General features: G+C 39.2%; 1 protein-coding gene and 1 long non-coding RNA gene across 4 annotated transcripts in view; one reads left to right on the forward strand and one right to left on the reverse strand.

Moving 5' to 3' along the window:
- The window catches only part of slc4a8 (solute carrier family 4 member 8), a 98670-nt gene extending 80801 nt beyond the window's left edge, over nucleotides 1-17869 (forward strand). Inside the window, exons 21-25 of one of the 3 annotated variants that reach the window (XM_061875156.1) lie at nucleotides 3894-4067; nucleotides 4140-4271; nucleotides 4335-4438; nucleotides 11210-11315; nucleotides 11474-17869. In XM_061875156.1, coding sequence (XP_061731140.1) covers nucleotides 3894-4067; nucleotides 4140-4271; nucleotides 4335-4438; nucleotides 11210-11315; nucleotides 11474-11479 — 522 coding nt within the window. In that variant the 3' untranslated portion in view covers nucleotides 11480-17869. Of the gene's footprint in view, nucleotides 1-3893; nucleotides 4068-4139; nucleotides 4439-11209; nucleotides 11316-11473 lie in introns of all 3 variants that reach the window. The other 2 variants (XM_061875154.1, XM_061875157.1) reach the window with 2 other exon arrangements.
- Nucleotides 3706-22500, reverse strand: part of LOC133535372 (uncharacterized) — a 24888-nt gene continuing 6093 nt past the window's right edge. Inside the window, exons 3-4 of the long non-coding RNA XR_009802213.1 lie at nucleotides 13791-13866; nucleotides 3706-4221 (exon numbers count right to left, since the gene is read on the reverse strand). This is a non-coding gene — a long non-coding RNA (uncharacterized LOC133535372). The remainder of the gene's footprint in view (nucleotides 4222-13790; nucleotides 13867-22500) is intronic.

Below are 22500 nucleotides of genomic sequence, written 5' to 3' on the forward strand. Positions count from 1 at the left end.
CACGTTGTAACAATTCCTCTAATGTTATTTCCTCAAAACGAGAGAAACTATTTTGGAGGGCAGTATCCGCCGTATATACCATCGTATCAGTGTTAATTGAACCCCGTTGTAGTTGGGACGCATTGTCTTTAATCTCCTTTCTAATGACTTCAATTTTCTTACTAAAGAATTGCATAAAGTCATCAGCTGAGTGGGTTGAGCTACTGGAAGGGGTCCCTTGTTGGGTTAGCGATGCTACCGTACTAAACAAAAATTTAGGATCGTTTTTATTACGGTGGATGAGATTTGAGTAATATTTAGCTTTAGCTAAGGTAAGCATGCGTTTATAAGTTATTAAACCATCACTCCATGCTTGATGGTGCACCTCAAGTTTAGTCGTGCGCCATTTGCGTTCCAGCTTTCTACATAATAATTTCTGAGCTCTAGTTTCTTCTGTAAACCACGGGGTGCGTTTTTTTGGAGCCTTTTTTAACTTTAGCGGTGCTATGTTATCAATGGTTTCGCGCAGGGCGTCGTTAAAGTTGTTAGTGAGGTTATCAATAGAGCCCACATACTTTGGGAATGGTGCCATTACCGAGGGCAGTAGGTCAGCAAGAGTTGTCGTTGTGGCTGTATTAATGTTACGGCTGCTATAGCAGTTATTATTATTATTAGTTTGACGAACATGCGTCTGAACCTCGAATTTTATAAGGTAATGATCGGACAATACTTTAGTATACGGGAGTATCGTAACTTTGGAAACGGTGATACCCCTGACAAGCACTAGGTCTATCGTATTACCGTTGCGATGCGTGGGTTCATTTATTATTTGTGTGAGACCACAGCTATCAATTACAGTCTGGAGCGCTACGCACGGTGGGTCCGATGGGGTATTCATATGGATATTAAAGTCCCCCATTATGATTATATTATCGGCGTGTGTCACTAGATCAGCAACGAACTCTGAGAATTCATTGATAAAGTCCGAATAGGGCCCTGGGGGGCGGTAGATAACAGCCAGGTGTAGAGGCAGCGGTGTGACAGACCTCATAGTAAGCACCTCAAACGATTTATATTTATTATTTATGTTAGGACTAAGGTTAAAGTTTTCGTTGTATATTAGTGTATATAGTGTATATTGTATATATATATATATATATATATATATATACACACATATATATATATATTTATATGTATGCTACCCATATATGTATATATATATATGTGTGTATATATATATGTATGTATATATATGTGTTTATATATATGTATGAATATATATATGGATGTATGTATATATATACATATATATATATATATATTTATACATATATATATATATGTATATATTACCTATCTGTTTCATTGTCAAAAATGTGTGAAAATGAAACAGATGGGGGAATATATATATATATATGTATGTATATATATGTGTATACATATGTATATATATATGTATACATATATCTATATCTATCTATCTATATATATATATATATATATATATATATATATATATTCCCCCATCTGTTTCATTTTCACAAATTTTTGACAAAGCTCCAGAGAGCCACTAGGGCGGCGCTAAAGATAATACTGTACAAGCAGTATCAAAATTGATTTTACAAAGAAACTTTTTTCAAATAGTTTAACATTTGTTGTTACAAAATTAAGCATTTCAAGCATAAGAATGGCTAAATATCATAAAAATATAAATACCTCTGTAGTGTTGGCCACTAGAGGAGACCAAACCAATCAGAGCGCGATGTTCATTATCATGACCACTGATTGGCTCAGCCTCAGGCAGGAATACTATATTAGATTGAAATAAAATAATGGGAATGGAATGAAAATCAAAACTTACAAGTCCGAATCCATGGTTCTCGACTAGAAAAGGATGGAGAGGGTGGAGTTCCATCTTCGGGTTGGGGGCGAGATACTGTCCAAGGTGGAGGAGTTCAAGTACTTCAGGGTCTTGTTCGCGAGTGAGGGAGGAGTGGATCATAAGATCGATAGGCGGATCGGTGTGGAGTCTGCTGTGATGCGGACCCTACATTGGTTTGTCGGTGGTGAAAAAGTTGCTGAGCTAGAAGGCAAAGCTCTCAATTTACCAGTTGATCTACGTTCCTACCCTCACCTAAGGTTATGATCGAAAGGACAAGATCTCGGGTACAAATGGCCGAAATGAGTTTACTCCATCAGGTGGCGAGGCTGTCCTTTAGAGATAAGGTGAGAAGCGCTGTCATTCCGTATGAGCTCACAGTAAAGTTGCTGCTCCTCCAAAACAAGAAGAGCCAGATGTTGTGGTTCAGGCATCTGGTCAGGATGCCCCCCAAACGCCTCCCTGGGGTGGTGTTTAGGGCGCATCTGACGGGGAAGACCCAGAACACGTTGGGTGGGACTATGTCTCTCAGCTGGCTTGGTAACGCCTCGGGAATCACTGGGAAGACATGGACAAAGTGGCTTCTCTGCTTAGGCTGCTTCCCCCGTGACCTGATGTCGGATGCGCTGAAGACGATGGATGGATGGAAGGATGTAAAGGTGGCTAAACGCTGTTATTTCATGTCTAGAGGGCTCTCATAATGTGGATACACATATTGAGAAGGTCGTAAACATCTTTTTTTTAAAGTACTTTAGCCATGAAAATATTTGATGTATAATTAATGATTTCTACTTTGCGTAAATTCTATTATCACGATCATTTCTGGAACCAGTTAACAGCTATTATTGCTTTGTGTTAAAAAATATATTCATTTTTGTCAGAAATGAATTTGAAAACAAATGCTGTGATTTTTTGGTGTGAAAAATCTTTGCCCAGTGTGCAATACGGGTTTCAAGATAGAAGTTTTATTTTATTTATTGTACCTAGTCTATAAAATCCGCTACACCTCCCTGATACCGAAGTACATGTCAAACTACTTAACATAAATGACCGCCATAACCACACCAGGAGGAGCTCCACAAACAACGTTAAACCCAGATTCCGATCTAACAAAGGTCTTAACTCATTCTCTTTCTATGCCACATCAATGTGGAATGCACTCCCAACAGGTGTTAAAGTAAGTGCATCTCTATATTCCTTCAAAACCGCTCTAAAACAACACCTCCAGGCAACTCCGACCCTTTACTAATACCCTCCTCCATTCACATCCCATCTCCCCGGATTATAAATAACCTAATATAAATAATCAAATGTACTTTGAATGTATTTACTTGCTCTTATTCTATCTGAACTCACTATGTTCTCTGCTGGCTGTACATATCCTACTAAGTAAGACCTACACTGTTTCAAAGTCCATTTCTCTGTTGATCCAATTGTTGATGAATGAAGTATTGATATCAACCAAAGCTCCTCATCCCACCCACCGGATTGTAAATATTTCAATGTATATACTATGATAATTAACCTGTGTGATGACTGTATTATGCTGATAGTATATATTTGTACCATGAATTGATTAACGTGGACCCTGACTTAAACAAGTTAAAAACTTATTCGGGTGTTACCATTTAGTGGTCAATTGTACGGAATATGTACTGAACTGTGCAATCTACTAATAAAAGTATAAATCAATCAATACAATAATTTAGTGCGTGAAAGGTGTAAATGTACATAAGTGGCAATAGTGGTGTAACTGTTATCTATTGTTAGCTTTTCATTGTTTTTATTATGTTTTATTTTGTTACTGTATGTAAAATCTGCACCACAATCCTAGAATTTCTCCATTGTGGGTTAAATAGTCTACTATCTTTATTGAACAAATCTATGTATTGTTTGTTGAAAGTGCCTCCATACACACTCTCCTATAGGACCTGCCTGTACACTTGATTGTGTCGGTGTACCTAATATTGTGGCTGGTGATAATGTGTCAATGGGACAAAATGTCTTCTGCATATCTTTACCTTGCTTGCAGTTCTTTGACCGTCTTAAGTTGTTTGGGATGCCGGCCAAGCACCAGCCAGACTTTATCTACCTGCGTCACGTTCCTTTGAGGAAGGTTCATCTTTTCACGCTCACGCAGCTCACATGTCTTGTCCTGCTGTGGGTCATCAAGACCTCACCAGCTGCCATCGTCTTCCCCATGATGGTGAGATGATCACTCTGAGTTCTCTCGTTCTTTGACTCAATCGGCTTTTTCTGTCCCCTCCTGTGTCTCCAGGTGCTGGCTTTAGTATTCATCCGCAAACTGCTGGACTTTTGTTTCTCCAAACGGGAGCTGAGTTACTTGGATGATTTAATGCCTGAATGGAAGAAAAAAAACCTTGATGATGCTTCCAAAAAGATTGAGGAGGTAAATGCGATATTTAAATGCACAAGTAATCCCCATGCAAATATTGACAATTGTCTATTGCAGGAAACCCAGGTTATGCTCGATACCAAAAGTGAAGATGCTGCAACTGTTGAGATTCCCCTGGAGAGCAGTAAGCCAGTGCCGACCTCAAAGGCACATGACCCCAGGTAAGAGGGGATTCTACATACTGTATCACCCATAAAAACATTTTATATGTCTTAAAATGGGCCCTATTCAGGCCTTAAGTGAACCTATATGAACCATTTTTGTAGTGATTGTCACGTGATTATCCCAGCAGAATATGGCTTCATGTTGAACGCATATTTTTTTATTAAATCATTTTAAAGCCATTTAACACTTATATAGGGTGTAAAATATTACAATGCAGCTGTTCTTTATGTATTCTTTTAATTAATCAAAATACATCAAAACAGGAAAAAAATGGGTGCTAATAAAAACATGTAGTGACACATTTGTCACAATACCCAAAATGCTAATAAGCCGCTCAGTAAAATTTTCAATTATTTTGAATGAAAAAATATGGTTACTGAGTAGTAAAGTATCAAGTTGAGGAGTAGATTTACCACAAACACACAATGATACACACAGTATATTTAACATTACACATCTTACACATTAATTAAATAAATGATAAATGGGTTGTACTTGTATAGCGCTTTTCTACCTTAAAGGTACTCAAAGCGCTTTGACACTACTTCCATATTTACCCATTCACACACACATTCACACACTGATGGAGGGAGCTGCCATGCAAGGCGCTAACCAGCACCCATCAGGAGCAAGGGTGAAGTGTCTTGCTCAGGACACAACGGACGTGACGAGGTCGGTACTAGGTGGGGATTGAACCAGGGACCCTCGGGTTGCACACGGCCACTCTCCCCACTGCGCCAGAAAATAAATGTTTTCTATGAGTTCCACTTGGTTGGTGGTATATTCCCCATCAAAAAGGTTTGAGGACTTAAAGGATAAGACATCATTATTTTTCCTAAAAAAAGAAACAATTCTCAAATAGATGTCATCTAATACTGGAGGTCTTGTGATGTCTACATGCCATCCAGCAGGTGGCGGCAAACACACACACGCACACACACACACACACACACACACACACGCACAAGCGCACACACGCGGGAAGGTGTGTTTAAAGGTTGTTGGCAATCAGTAGTTATGATGCTAATGTGAAGATAATGGTGATCAATAAGACAGATCATACATCCAAACTAATATGATTTTTTTTTTTTTTAATATTTCAATCTACCAGTTGTTTACTGAGATTGAAAAACAGGATGTTTGTCATTAATTCTAAAGGGGTCATTTTATGATGTTTTTCTACATGTAAAACACTTCCTGGTTCTTTGGCCAAAATTTTGCATTGATGATGTTTTACAGACCATCTTCAATCCGCTTTCTGACCGTCTGTCTCTTCATGGTTCACTGTTTAGTCTTATTTACGTGCGTTCACTTTGACTGCATCTGATTACCGTCAGCAATGTTGACGTTTTTAGCACTTCCATACGGGGTCTAGTGACAGGCATAAGTTACAACAATGCGCTACTTTTTATGAGAAATGGCAAAAGCTGAAGATGTGCATGTTATGCCAGTCCGCCCCACGACAAGATGATAGAGAAAAAGAAGGAACATAGAGCTGGTTTGCAATTACGTGATCTAAAGGCACGTCGAGGTTTTAGGTGATGGTCGGGAGTCCCATTAGGCTACTGTTTATTTACCTGCATCAGCGCGAATCTGGGCATATGTTGAAAATTTTAGAGGACAATGTATAAGCGATCATGAAAATATATTTAAAATGGGATGGAGTGGATTTATACACTCTTAATAAAACATTTTTTTGAAAGATTTTAACTTGTACTTTTTAACCATAGGGCCGATGCCAATTGTGTTTCTCAGCTGTAACACATTTTTCCACAACTTGTGGCAGTGATGACAATATCAAACAAACAAGACATTTGGAGCTAAAGTCGTAGAGAAGTTTTTAAGCGCAAAAATTATGACCAATGTGGTGAAACTGTATTTTCATTTACACTTACATTTTATTGACGGTTTAGTTACAAAAAAATCATTAATTTAGTTTATTTTAGCACAACATAAATGTATGTAGATTTATTTTTTTCATCAGTCTTTTCTTATTCAGTATATTTGATTATCATGTATTTCTCTAATCAAGCCGAAGGTTTGTTTTAAATAAATGATAATCTTTATGATGAACACATCGTTTCATATCATTAAGAAAACAATAGTAAGATTACTAATTCGGTGTTAATATGTGCGCGTGCCCCAGGCCCCTGTGTATTGGAAAAGTTGGGCCCCAAGGTCAAATTTTATGATCCGCTGCCCGGATCATATTATGTTTAGATTTTTGAGTCTGTTTGTGCACTTTTCAGTTGGTTTCCATAGCTACGTAATATTTTCCCCTGCCGCTTGTTCCAAACGCACACCTGTTTTTGTAATCACTGTCATTATTTAAGCCTGCCTTCTCCCGTCAGTCTGTCTGGCTTCGTAGTTTGTGTTCATACAACAAGTGACGACTTTTGTTCCCGGTTCTGTACCTGCTATCTTCCACGCTATGCCCTTTGTTTTCTAGCTCCCTTGCTAGCTCTTTTATTTTTTGCCTTCTGTGCTTTGAGCAAGTTTTGCTTTGTTAGGGTCTCTGATTTATTTTTAAATACATCATTTGTTCTTACCGTCACGCTGTGTCCGAGGCTCGTCAGCATTCCTGGGAGAACGAATCCGCATCACTATGCGACCAGGTCGTTACAGTACGAAGCCAGCAGACAACAGTTCTCTCGCTACGAGCGTCGAGGAGATTCAAAAAGGTGCGTGGATGGTGCTCCGAGCAATGGAAGCAGAGACACTCCGCTGTTCTCTAGATGAAGAGATGATGTGGGGCCCTGGAGGTGTGTTGGTCCCAATCGACTCCATCTGGCCCGGTGATGTCCGCTACCAGCAAACTCGCACGCGTCAGCAAAGGCGGAAGTCGCACAGGAAGGCTTCGACTCGCGACAGAGACGCTCCAAGCCCGCACTTATTCCCTCTGGAACACAGCCCCCCACAAGCAGCCCAGTCTTCCTTGCCTCTGATGTTTGGTAATCTCATTTTGCCAAGCATTTCACCAAATGGGCTGTCAGTCAGCTAGGGACCGGCGCGGATGACGTCACCCCGTCCACCAGTGATGACGTCAGAGAGACGAATCATTTTTTTTTAATTCTTAAAATTCTTTCTCTCAGCCATTCACAAACGACTTTAACACTACAATTAAGAATTATCAAGACATTTTTTTTAAATTTCAGTCTGGTCAATCCCGGTCACCTGAATTTTGGACCCCGCCCATAAGGACTCAAGCCCCGCCCACGTCAGTGGCCTTTTCCTCTCTTCCTCCCCCTCAACCTCAGGTGGGGGTTGGGAGAAGACTTTATGGACAATCGAAAGGGGAGTGGTCTACCCCCCTCCTGACCTTCCCCCACCCACCCCTAGGGACGATTCCAGTCCACAGGGGGCGCGTTTGGTGTCCGCTTCTTGAGGGGGGGCTACTGCTGGAAGCTGTGCTACAGAGGTAGCACAGCTGCGCCCAGCCAAGCCGCAACCTCTGGCGCGGCCACCACCACCAGTCTTTCAACCCGCCAAGCCGCAACCTCCAGCTAGGCCGCTAGCATCAAGTCCAAGTCCACGGCTAGCATCAAGTCCAAGTCCATGGCTAGCATCAAGACCTGCTCCAAGTCTTGTTCCCACACCAGCACCTGCTCCAAGTCTGGTTACCACACCAGCACCTGCTCCAAGTCTGCTTCCCACGCCAGCACCTGCTCCAAGGCTGGTTCCCACGCCAGCACCTGCTCCAAGGCTGGTTCCCACGCCAGCACCTGCTCCAAGGCTGGTTCCCACGCCAGCAACTGCTCAAAGTCTGTTTCCCACACTAGCACCTGCTCAAAGGCTGGTTTCCACACCAGAACCTGCTCAAAGGCTGGTTTCCACACCAGCACCTTCTCAAAGGCTGGTTTCCACACCAGCACCTGCTCAAAGGCTGGTTTCCACACCAGCACCTGCTCCAAGTCTGGTTTCCACACCAACACCTGCTCCAAATCTGGTTTCCACACCAGCACCTGCTCCAAGTCTGGTACCAGCACCTGCTCCAAGTCTGGATTCCACACCAGCACCTGCTCCAAGTCTGGTTTCCACACCAGCACCTGCTCCAACTCTGGTACCAGCACCTGCTCCAAGTCTGGTTTCCAGACTAGCACCTGCTCCAAGTCTGGTTTCCAGACCAGCACCTGCTCCAAGTCTGGTTTCCACACCAGCACCTGCTCTTACGACGACGACGCCGTTTCCTGCTTCCACGGCGCCGCCCCCTGCTTCCACGGCAGCGCCTCCTGCTTCCACGATGACGTCTCAGCGACCTCGAGCTGGCCTGCTGCGCAAGCAACAATCAGGGGCCTGCAAGCGGCTCTCTCTGAGGTCAGTTTATGGACGCCAGTGGCGCAAACAGCAGCGACACCCAAGACGTTGTCTTAGAACTCTCCGGCTGATGACCTCCTGGCGCCACTCAGGCCCACCCTCTCGGCTGCCACCAATGTGGCCTTTTCGAGGTCGCCCACCTAGACAATTGCGGCAGCGGCGTTCCATTCTCCGCCGCCACCTGACTTGTCCCCAGTGGATTCGGGGACACGTGGTCTGGCAACCCTCCACCATGTCCGCCCTCCGCCCTCCCTTGACTCATGAACTGTCTTGTAGTTGGGGGGTTTTAATTTTTTTTCCAGGGGGCATCTGGAATCTGTCCCTAAAGGGGGGGTTCCTGTTATGATCCGCTGCCCAGATCATATTATGTTTAGATTTTTGAGTCTGTTTGTGCACTTTTCAGTTGGTTTCCATAGCTATGTATTATTTTCCCCTGCCGCTTGTTCCAGACGCACACCTGTTTTTGTAATCACTGTTGTTATTTAAGCCTGCCTTCTCCCGTCAATCTGTCTGGCTTCGTAGTTTGTGTTCATACAACAACTGACGACTTTTGTTCCCGGTTCTGTACCTGCTAACTTCCACGCTAGGCTCTTTGTTTTCTAGCTCTAATGCTAGCTCTTTTATTTTTTGCCTTCTGTGCTTTGAACAAGTTTTTCTTTGTTAGGGTCTGATTTATTTTTAAATACATCATTTGTTCTTACCGTCACACTGTGTCCGAGGCTCGTCAGCATTCCTGGGAGAACGAATCCGCATCACCATGCGACCAGGTCGTTACAGAAAAAAACTAATTCAAACCATTTATCTTTACCAGACATTATTGCTACGACCTCACTTCCTTTGACACATGGATTTAAAACTGAAAAGATTGGGGCCACATCACGTGATTACATCTGAGGGGTTCATAAAGTAAACATGATGGACTTATATGTGCATCGCTAAGTAACATATTTGATTGACATAAGTACCGTGCTGTTGAGATTGTGACGCCAATGAAAAAAAGGATACTTTTGTTTGCAGTTGATTTATTGCTACGAATATTAGTCTGATCTATAACTCATGTCTGCAGTTGTTATGGTGTGAAGTTCTTATTTTGCCTCATTATTTAGCTAAAGATGTCGCTGCTGTTCAGCAATGTTTTTTTAGCAATACCAAGATATATACTGTATGATGATGAGCCTACGAGAGATTTATTCATCTAGTTTATCAATATTATTAGGTATATTTGCTTGATGCTAACAAATAGCACCAAAGACGCTATAATGTGGTCATACGTGTATTATGACAATTTATTATTGGATCATGTTGTACTGCATTTTAATCGTTTGTTCTGTGGTTGTGTGATGTTTTTTGCCTGGACCCCAGGAAGAATAGTCTCCACTGCGGTGTAGACTAATGGGGATCCTTAATAAACTAAACTAAACTAAACTAAACAACTAAGCTTTTTGTTTCTGTTATAAATATCCGTCTATCCATTTGCTACCGTTTGAAAACGAAAATACAGTGAATTGGACCAACAATTACAATTTTTATTACTAGGACTTAAAGGGAAACTGAACTTTTTCTGGAATTTTGCCCATTGTTCACAAAAAATTTTTTTTATGCATTTGCTTACAATGTTGTATTCAGCCTATAAAGCCCTTAAAAACATCAAAAACACTTCCATTGAGCTTTTATATACTGTACATGATGTAAGTATTTATGTAATGTAGTAACATACACATTTATAATAACATTTAATATTTGTGTATTTTTTGGGCAGCACGGTGGACCAGGGGTTAGTGCATGTAACCCCCCAATACGAAGGCCCTGGGCTCGGGACTTGTTAACATTCGGAGAATAACAAAAATACCAACATTTTCTTTTCATTATATTTTTTTAATAATTCATTTTAAAATAGTGGAAGTATTATTATGAAATGAAAATTAATGTTTAAAAACGAACATTTCAGCGTTATTTTGGAAATTCCATTTGCCTGTGTGTAGCTGCTAGCTCCTAGTAGCCTGTAGCCTACCATGTCAACCTTTTTAAAAATGACTTGAGTAAAATAGAAGAAAAGAACAACCTTGTGTGCTTATTGGAGGACATTTAGATGTTAACTGGCTGTCCAGCTTTGCAAACGTAAACACACTACAGGACTACTTGTATCGGGGATTTTTAGATACAACTGAATATAATCCCAATCTTTTGTTTGCCAATATCGGACTGATACCGATACAGGATCGACATAAGGATTGCCTGTACTTCAGTATCAAATCGCCACCAGTGGCATGTATTTGGCAGCAGTAAATGTGTGTAAATGTTGGCATCAAAGTGTTTATGCAGACACACAAACGCCTTAAAATGCTTGACCTTTCCCGCATGCAAGTTGGTGTATTTAGAGATGCATCCTGTTGACTACACTGCAACACTCCTCTTTTTTGAGCTCCTCTCCTTCTGCCCTCCTTGCTTCTCAGGTGTGATCCCTCTGATATTAATATATCTGATGAAATGTCTAAAACCACCATGTGGAAATCCCTCAACTCCAATCAAAAGGATTCTCGGCCTGTGTCTGCTAAAAAGGCAAGACCAGACCATCTCTTCCTCTGTCTCTGTCTCTTTCTCGCTCTCTGTCCCTTGTCCTATGTACTGAGTCTCTTGATCTCCATATTGACGTTCTACCATGTTCTCATCAAACTATGTAAATTATTTGTCTCAATATTTGTGTTTTCCTTTTGCAGGATTGAGGAGATTGCCTTTATAGATGAGTAAAGATTCCAACAGTCCGTGCAGTTATACTACCAAACTGTCCATAAGGACCTCAGGATGTCCCCATTTGGCTTTGGACCATCGGCCGTCTGAGAGATTTGGGAAAGTCCACAATTTCTACCAGCTCCACATAGCACTTCACAGTACTGTCATGCAACACACACACATGCGCATGCACACACAATGTTGTGATTCTTGATTGTGAATTTCAAATATGAAAAGATAATTTTTTCATAATTCTTTGTTTCCGTTATCTTTCTCTGATTAATAGCATGCAAGTCGACTGGTGACCCAAAAGTGCAAAGATAATACGCTACAAATTGATATTACAAGTGATACCTCGCTTTCTGGCAGGAATCCGTTTCATAACGTGTGTTGTACGAAACCTGAAACAATTATTTCCTTAAGAAATAAAACAAATCTAATTCATAAATTTCAGACACCCGAAAATAACACAAAACATATTTTAGAGCAGTGGTTCTTAACCTTGTTGGAGGAACCGAACCCCCACCAGTTTCATATTTACCGAACTTTTCTTTAGCGAAAAATAAAATTCAAGACAAAGCTACATGGTTTTTTTTTTACTGGTGCACAAAATTAACTGTGCCTGAACATCACCTTGTTCATACAACACAACCAACACAGTGCATGGACTCACAACTAATTACACAGCTGCAAATCAGTGTGGCTTCTGCTGGTGTCGTATCCAAATTACGCAGATAGGGACAAGTTTTAATTTACACGATGAGTCAGGTGTGTCTTGACCTCCGTCGAACCCCTGAGGATGACTTGCCGAACCCCTAGGGTTCGATCGAACCCAGGTTAAGAACCACTGTTTTAGAGTCAATAATTATGGTGTTACATGCAGAAAGTTATGTGAAATATAAATGACAAATAACTATAAATTACTTTTATCGTGCTATGAGTTAGTATTTTTCTCACCTTATCAAAGTGCTGGCACTTGCAACTTTATTTGGTCTCATAGTGGATTCCTTTGAAGTCAATAAAAAGCAGAGACTGAGTCGCCAACACGTAAGACTCTTTGTTTGGCCCATCATTCCGCTGGCAATGTTTGGCCGTCCAATAACCAAGACAATACAAAATCATTAGAAAATTATTGGTGAGCATTTTCTTGGTAAAACCAATTATATGAGATGTAAGTCCTACAAAAACCGAGGTATCACTGTGCAGTTAAACAAGTTGTAAACATGTTGGTGCGGCAAAAACCATGAACCAAAATATCCCAAATACAGGATGTGCCCTGAAAGTCTGGATACATACTGTAAGCAAACGCTCATATTTTCAATTGGAATAATAAAAAATAACAGCTGCGATATGATTTCCAATATTTGTGATGCAAAGGTTGATGCACTTTGCAAGATCAATGTGGACTTGATGCAATACCTTCACATTTATTGTCATTTTCTGCAAATGCCCCAAATTTGTCATTAGTATTTATGCAATATTCATTGTGAAATTAAGAAAACATTTCTTCTTTCCTTTTTCCTCAACTACATTTCTGATGCACACTTTTTATTACAATCCAATAGGTTTCTCCCTTTGTCCTAGAATAAAGTGTGTCCTTTTGAATAGTTGGCTTGAATATTGTTTTAGAGTGTTAAAATAATTTTTTTTTTTTTTTTTAGCTTTTTATGGATGCGTCAATTATTCATAGTGTATTACCACTCACTGGGTTCTGGGAACGAAAGCCTCGCGAATTGCAGGGATCTACTTTATTATATTACCATCGTACAGGCTGAAATGCCCCCATGTTGAATGCAGACAACTTTAGACACTTATCGGGGGAAAAAAACAGCAGATTTTAGTAGGAATTTGCACAAAATGTTTATCACTGAATTACATTCCCAACCAGACTCAATTCTAATGACATGTTTCCATAGTACAGTCAGTGTCTCCCACTGGACTGCGGGGTATTTGTGGTGGTGGTTTTCAGGGGTCTATCTTGCATAATTGGCCATGACTCATGTAGTTTTAACAGAGGCTGTGTTGACAAAACGTAGGCAAACAACATGACATCGCAAGCAGGACGTAGCAACCTGTGAAGGTGTTGGCAAGAAAGATGCGCGCTTTCAAGTTCCAGTCTCCTAAAGTGACTAACACGATCAGAAAAGATGACTACCGTATTTCCCGGACGACAGAGCGCACCGGTATATAAACCGCACCTACTAAATTTTCTATGTATTAGCTGCACAGGACTATAAGTCACAGACATACGTTGTGAAATGAGTTGTTAACACATAAATATTCTGTAAATGTTTATTTACATACCTTAAAATGGCTGATCCAAAAAAACAGAAGACATCGTCATGGACCCACAAGCTGCGGAAGATATCTCTCCAATCAGCTAAACAGACACAATAAGTCCACGATGAAGCTTTGGTATATTTACATAACTGAAACAATATAAACAGAATACCATTGTAAGTTAATAATACTAACACGGATACCCGTAAGCGTGTTAGCATATTAGCCAAAGCTAATGACACAAGCTTGATTACGTTACTTAGCACGTACAAATATGGAGGAAAACACTCCTACAAACATCAAACATGGTACAGTTTAGTAAGTGTGAAACGTTTTGGTCATATTGTAAAAATGACAAACCTTGTTTGGAGTGATGAATAGGGATGTAAACCGAGTACCGGTATTTTTTGGTACCGGTTCATAATTGAGGACTGTGAAGATTTTGGACTAACGATACTGCTATCGGTATTTATTTATCAGCTGACTGACGTAATTATGACGCGCTGTCACATTCAGTTCAGCTGCTGCCACTACACATAAAATCCGCTTTGAATAAAGACAAATAAGGAGGCAAGACCACACAAACGTTAACACAACAATGTCTCCTCCTCAAAAGTTCCTCAAAGTCAGGCATGCTGTGTCAGTTTGAAGTGAACACATTTTACTCAAATGAGTCACGACCACGTTTTATCAACCGTCCTTGCAATGCATTAATCCGCAGGCCAATAATAATCCACTCAAAAACGTCAAAAATGTAGGTAGTATAATAATCCATTGAGTTGCTTTAAAGATAGCATCCGCTGTGACTGACAGGTCTCTGGTTGCCGTTTAAAGTCTCTTCATTGAGCAGCGTTGCAATCATACAATCAAACTTTATTTATAAAGCGCTTTTCATACATAAAAGAAATGCAACGCAAAGTGCTTTACAGACTCCGATGACCCAGATTCCCCATTATCACATAGGCACGCACACACGGACACAAATACCAAACCCAAACAGACACATATGCAATTATATGAACAAATGAATGTCTGGCTGAGGACAGAGGAGACAAGTGAGTAAACACTATCACAGGAGCCATCTGCACCAGGGGGTCATCAGACCATGGCCACCAGGACGCTTACACAAAGCACCCACACAGCACGGCCAATAAGCCCTGAGGCACATGGCTCCCTCTGAAGAACGCTGGAAAGTAGTAATAATAAAACCTGTAAAATGGTAAGAATCATGAGGAGAGAAAAAGGATAAAATACAAGTCAGACATATGAAGATAAACAAATGAAAATAATGAAAAAATAAAATCAATATACATTAAATATGTAATAAAAAAATATAACTAAATAAAATCTTGCATAACGAATAAGATATAAAGTAAAGTACAAATTAATTCAATAAAATGTATAAAAATAAAAAGCAAAATCAAAAAGGTGGGTCTTAAGTCTGCTCTTAAAAACATGATCGTTCTCCACAGCCCTGAGGTCCTCCGGCAAGCTGTTCCATAGAGAGGGGCCATAATGATGGAAAGATTCCATCCTGTGACTTTGTGTCCTGACTTTTGGAATAATTAGGAGATGACTGCCGGAGGATCTCAAGATAAGAAGGCCCAATACCGTAAAAACATTTATAAACCATAAGAAGAACCAGAAAATTTACTTTAAAAAAAAGCAGGCATTGATTAAAGACTTACCTGCTCTGTGATATTACTGGTGTTCAACCTCTTATGCTAATAGAATTGCTAATTAAAATGCATTTTTTACATCTTAATTTCCACAAAATTACATTATTTCCCTTGTGGATCAATAAAGTTTGTCCAAGTCTATATAGTATCGATAAGAGTACCGATAAACACTGGTATCGAAAAGGAATATCAATAAGGGTATCGTATCAATAAAATCTTAACAATATACATCCCTAGTGATGAATGAAGAATCCTTATAAGTAAAAACACTATGGACGGCTAAAAGAAGCAATGGCACTCGTACTTGCGGTTGAAATCACTAAACAGAAAGAAATACGTCATAGTTGTTCACCCCGCAACACCGGCAAAGATGGCACCATAGCACAAACAATCTCACACCTCTTCAGTGTCTGGTGATTTGTTACAATTATGGCCATTAGCGAAGAAAAAGCCATTAATTAGCTGGACCGTTTTGTAAGCCACAGGTTTCAAAGCGTAGGGGAAAAAAAGTAGTGGCTTCTAGTCCGAAATTTACTATACAGTTGTCGTTAGTCACTTCTTTATTTTTTTAAAGTATGCATAGAGGTATAAAAATCGCTAATTTGCTAACACCAATCCCTCTTGTTACGTCTTCTTATGCTCTTGCAGACCATGGCGCAAAATATGTCTTAAGAAGTAGAGTTACACTGCCACCTACTGTAAGGCGTAAAGCTTCATTCACATACAGTCCCATTATAATGTGTTCATCCATGGCGGTCCATATTTATTTGTGGCAGTTTGCCATGAATAAATGAATGTATGGGAAACATTGACAGTAAGACTAAGTGTGCACTAGTGTGGTTTTAACCCAGTAAAAAATCTGCTAATGTGCGCCTCCAAACTGCACAAACATGGCCGACATGCTGCATTCAGGGCAATAATTTTTGTACGACATCCTACTAAGTTGTTGGCCGCACATACAAACCCAAACAAATTCTAACCCTTGATGGTTCAGCTCTCTCGGCTGGGCCGTATGACAGAATCTAAAACCCTTTGTTGACGTTACGTGTGTCTGTCGCTCATCCTTTCAAAAATGTGTCACGCACGCTTCCCTGGTTTGTGATGACGTGGTCAGTCAATTGGTGCACACGTTATATACTCTCATCTTTCACTGTAAATTGTGTTGTTTTTTGTGTTTGGTATTGTAAATATTAGCAGGATCCACACGAGTGGAAACAGCCAAAAGTACGAGAAACATAGTAGTGTCTTATTTCTTTACCTCCTAGTAGTTTGTTTGAACTCCTGCAAGGCACTTTGAGGGGAGGATTGGAGACCTGACCAGAGGGCAGTAATAAAGATTTGCTCTTTTTTTGGCGGAGGGAAGTTGGAGTTTATTAGCAATAATTTACCCAATCTCAAGTGAGCTGTAGGGATCTGAATTATACACAAATAACAATAATTATCTTCAGGGATCCTTTGAGCAGTGACATTTCCATTCAACGTGCTAAATTTACGTCTTTTTCACTTGAATAAAGTGCTTTATTTGTAGTAGCACTTTCTGTACATACATCTATTTAATATTCCGTTATTTTTAAGAGACCTACTAGACCGTTTAAATTATTTATTACAGCCATTTATATATTTCATATATTGACGTTCTGTATAAAGTGTAAAAATAAGTTAGGTGGGTTAAAGCAAAGCTTGGTGTTTCATGTCATGTTTGCACAACAAGAAGCGAAATTTAAAATGTTCTGTTCTACGCTTTGAAATCTGCCTTTTATTCTCCATTTAGTCAAAATAAATGATACTCTTTTGCGCTCCCTGTATATTCGGTCTACATCTTGTAGATTTGAAAAGTGCATTAATCCTTCACTGTAACTTGCTGTGAGTCCTCCTTGTCAGTAACGTCTGTATTTGTGTCCTGTACCTTCAAGTATATACAGTAAGACATTTGAATGTTGATATTCGCTGTGTGTACATGATAAACTTAGTGAAAGCATGACCTACTATTCATTGTGTACAGTCAGGGGAATAAATGTATGTACAGTATATTGAATTCATCAATTTGACACTTTATTAGATGGGAATGTATGGCTGACATGCATATGAATGTTTCCATTAGACAAATTCAATGTATAATTGTATAAACCACTTCCTGTAGCATTATTTTTGGATTATTTTGGAGCATTGCAAACTATGTGTCACATTTGGACTGTTTAGTTCCCCTGGTACGATCACCAGTATGTACAGTGAATGACGACAAGAGAAGATTCAGGGAGAAGGGCGACTGCACGACAGTTGATAAGGAGCCATAAAGAGCAAGTGTTGTCTCTTAAAACAATATAGACTGTCTCAAACTGAAGTGTACATGTTTTATATGTATGTGTACTGTTGTTTTTTGGAATTATATACAAAGACAAATAAACGATTCCACTTGAAGTTAAATTGTGGCTTTGCCTTCTTTAATTAGTTTGTGCTTCTATTTTATTATCCATCCATTTTCTACCGCTTGTCCATTTTGAGATGTGCGGGTTGCTGAAGTCTATTTTATTAGTGAAAACAAAAACAATGTTTTTTTATTGAAAAAAAAAGGAAAATACATACTTTTCCGCTTTAATAAAATGTATGTATTTATGTATTACAGAAAGTCAACATTTTACTGTTGTCGTGCACATTTTTGTGTGTGCGTGTGTGTTTGAAAAATATATACAACACACAGACAAAAAACGTCAACCCCAAAACATATTGTTGTCAACCTGTTTTACACAACTAATATGTTTGTTAGATTTTGTTATTCTATCTAAAATAAACAATTTGTACTAATTATTAGTAAACCTTATGTATATCTAACATTTTATTGGTATTTATAAAATATATTCTTTTTAGAGGACATAATGTATAAATACAAATATGGTGTGGCTGCCATAATTTTGATAATTGTGTAACTGCAATTACAAACCCCGTTTCCATATGAGTTGGGAAATTGTGTTAAACGTAAATATAAACGGAATACAATGATTTGCAAATCCTTTTCAACCCATATTCAGTTGAATGCACTACAAAGACAAGATATTTGATGTTCAAACTCAAACTTTTCTTTTTTTTTTGCAAATAATAATTAACTTAGAATTTCATGGCTGCAACACGTGCCAAAGTAGTTGGGAAAGGGCATGTTCACCACTGTGTTACATCACCTTTTCTTTTAACATCACTCAATAAACGTTTGGGAACTGAGGAAACTAATTGTTGAAGCTTTGAAAGTGGAATTATTTACCATTCTTGCTTTATGTACAGCTTAAGTTGTTCAACAGTTTGGGGTCCTGTTGTCATATTTTACGCTTCATAATGCGCCACACATTTTTGATGGGAAACAGGTCTGGACTGCAGGCGGGCCAGGAAAGTACCCGCACTCTTTTACTATGAAGCCACACTGTTGTAACATGTGGCTTGGCATTGTTTTGCTGAAATAAGCAGGGGCGTCCATGATAACGTTGCTTGGATGACAACATATGTTGCTCCAAAACCTGTATGGACCAATCATTAATGGTGCCTTCACAGATGTGTAAGTTACACATGCCTTGGACACTAATACACCCCCATACCATCACAGATGTTGGCTTTTGATCTTTTTTGTCTATAACAATCCGGATGGTTATTTTCCTCTTTGTTCCAGAGGACACCACATCCACAATTTCCAAATATATTTTGAAATGTGGAGTCATTAGACCACAGAACACTTTTCCACTTTGCATCAGTCCATCTTAGATGAGCTCAGGCCCAGCGAAGCCGGCGGTGTGATTATGCTGCTGTATTGACACCAGTGGGTGAGCTGCTCTCTCGCCTGTGAGCTGATTATAAATCATGTCACAACTGTAGATGAGAAGGTTGTGGACATAAAACAAGAAGATAATTAACTGTGACATTCAACTTAGACCCAGAAATGGAGAGAAAGACAGAAAAGAGGCTGCTTGCACCCTCTCTGTTTTTTCTTTAAAGGGGAACATTATCATCAGACCTATGTAAGCGTCAATATATACCTTGATGGTGCAGAAAAAAGACCATACATTTTTTAACCGATTTCCGAACTCTAAATGGGTGAATTTTGACGAATTAAACGCCTTTCTATTTATCGCTCTCTGAGCGATGACGTCAGAACGTGACGTCACCTAGGTAATAAAGCCGCCATTTTCTCAAACACATTACAAACACTGGCTCTCAGCTCTGTTATTTTCCGTTTTTTCGACTATTTTCTGGAACCTTGGAGACATCATGCCTCGTCGGTGTGTTGTCGTAGGGTGTAACAACACTAACAGGGAGGGATTCAAGTTGCACCTCTGGCCCAAAGACGCGAAAGTGGCAAGAAATTGGACGAAATTTGTTCAAAATACAAGGGTGTGGGGAAAGCCGACGAAATGGTCAGTCGTTTGTTCCGCACACTTTACCGAAGTAAGCTATGCTACTACAGAGATGGCAAGATTGTGTGGATATCCTGCGACATTTAAAGCAGATGCATTTCCAACGATAAAGTCAAAGAAATCTGCCGCCAGACCCCCATTGAATGTGCCGGAGTGTCTGCACATTTGACCGGCGATGCTAAGGCAGACATGGCACAGAGATGTATGGATACCCTGCAGATGCATTTCCAACAATAAAGTCAACGAAATCACAAAGGTGAGTTTTTTTGATGTTATTGACTTATCAGACATATTTAGTCGCGGCATGACTGCCAGCTTATGGATGCTGACATGCTATTTAGGCTAGCTGTATGTACATTTGAAACTATATTTTCATCCAGCGTTTCCCTACACCCACATTTTATTGCCAAACAAACACTTACCAATCGACAGATTTAAGTTGATGACCCCTAAATTTCAAATGTATGAAAATACCGTTTTTTTTAGATTTGTTTCAATGGTATAATTTTAAATATCTTTATAATTAAGTTTGATCAGAGGTTGAAAGACTGATTTATTGTGGGTTAAAAATGTTTTATTAAAAAAACTGTAATCAAAAAATCATGTCCTTAATTTTTATGTCCCTACTGAAACGAAAGAGTTTGAGAGGCGTGGCTGAATCTAAATTTAGGTCACACTCCTACATTTTTTACCAGGAAGTGACATTACATTTCTGCCCGTCATGACAAGAAACTTAAGTATATAGTTTTTAAATAAATGTGTTCCAAAGTCTAAAAATTAGTGTGTACTGTCCTCTAGGGGAATCTCTAAGCAACGACTTTGCCTCATCGCTTGCAGCCAGAGAAAGCAACCCTGATTCAAATATTTTGTGTTTGATCAAGCAAAAACAAAATTAAACTTGTCACTTTGTCTATTTCAGGTCCTCAAATTCATCATACTTCGCCATGCAGAGCAGACGGCGTCTCCAAGATGTTGTCCAGTTTGCAGTCATCACAGTCACTGTCACCGACGTCACACTGGGTGTGAGTTTTTCTTTGCCCTTGTGGGCTCTGTACTGAGGAAGTTGTTGTGGTTTGTGCAGCCCTTTGAGACACCTGTGATTTAGGGCTATACAAATAAACATTGATTGATTGATTGATTTAATCCTACCCCTTTTCATTCATAGCTATTTTATCCAATTTCCTTGTTCTCTGTAACAGAACAGTGAACAAATGAATAATAAACAACTAATATACCATAGTAAGTAAACAAATATTAAATACATAAATAATCTTTGTCTCAATAAATAATAATAATAATTTTTAAAAAGGGTTCAAGATGTTTATCAACATTCTTGTTCTGTGTGCTTTGTGAACACTTGTAGTTTTGTTATGATGAATTCTTCATCCAAACGGGAAGATAAGAACATCCAATCAGTTGGCAATGTGCAGTAAGTAATGTTTAATTATGTTTGTGGTCTCTCATGATGTCTGCCGTGAGTTGTAGTTAGTGTTGTTGTTGAAGGAAAAAGCAAACATTGTGATGCATTTATGAAATGAGTACGCCACCAGGTGAATATGGCATGTTGTTATGAATGTGCCTGTTACTACATTACATATACATATACATATACATATACATATACATATACATATACATATACAGTGTGTATATCAGTGGTTCTTAACCTGGGTTCGATCGAACCCTAGAAGTTCGGTAAGTTGGGCTCAGGGGTTCGGCGGCGGTCAAGACACACCCGACTCCTCGTGTAAATAAAAACTCCTCCCTATTGGCGTATTACGGATACGGCAACAGCAGAAGTCACACTGATTTGCAGGTGTGTAATTTGTTTTGACTTTATGCACTGTGTTGGTTTTGTTGTTTGAACAAGGTGATGTTCATGCACGGTTCATTTTGTGCACCAGTAAAAAAAAACATGGTAACACTTTAGTATGGGGAACATTCACCATTAATTAGTTGCTTATTATCATGCAAATTAGTAACATATTGGCTCTTAACTAATCATTATTAATTACTTATTAATGCCTTATTCGGCAAGGACTTATTATAGCCCTAACCCTCTAACCCTAACCAAATAACTCTAAATGATGTCTTTGTGACTTGGAATATGTTCCCCTAGTTTCCAAAAAACTCCAATTTAAGTCTTAGAATATGTTCCCCATACTAAAGTGTTACTGAAAACATATAACTTTGGCTTGAATTTGAAAAAAAAAAATACAAAAATATTTTTCACTAAAGAAGGGTTCAGTGAATGCACATATGAAACTGGTGGGGTTCGGTACCTCCAAAAAGGTTACGAACCACTGGTGTATACAAAACCTTGATGGAAGTGTTTTTACCGCGCTTCACTGGCGTAATAGAGCGACTCCCATAAGCTCCATTGTTAGCTGACTTTTGCTAACATTTATTTGCGAGTTAGAATGCATTAAAAAAATAAAAAATATGTATACTTGTTTTACATGAGGATTGTGACTGTTAGGCAACATTTTTTTTAGAAACTGCTGTTCCCCTATCACCTATTCATTTTATTTTCATTTTTATTAATAGTAGTATTGAAGTGTAATATCTGTATACTATTTATAACATTGAAAATTGCATTTTTTAACCCATTTGTCCAACATTAACTTTATGTATTAATTTTTACAAAACTACAAAAAAAAT

This window comes from Nerophis ophidion, linkage group LG16, assembly GCF_033978795.1.
Source record: "Nerophis ophidion isolate RoL-2023_Sa linkage group LG16, RoL_Noph_v1.0, whole genome shotgun sequence".
NCBI classification, from domain to species: Eukaryota; Metazoa; Chordata; class Actinopteri; order Syngnathiformes; family Syngnathidae; genus Nerophis; species Nerophis ophidion.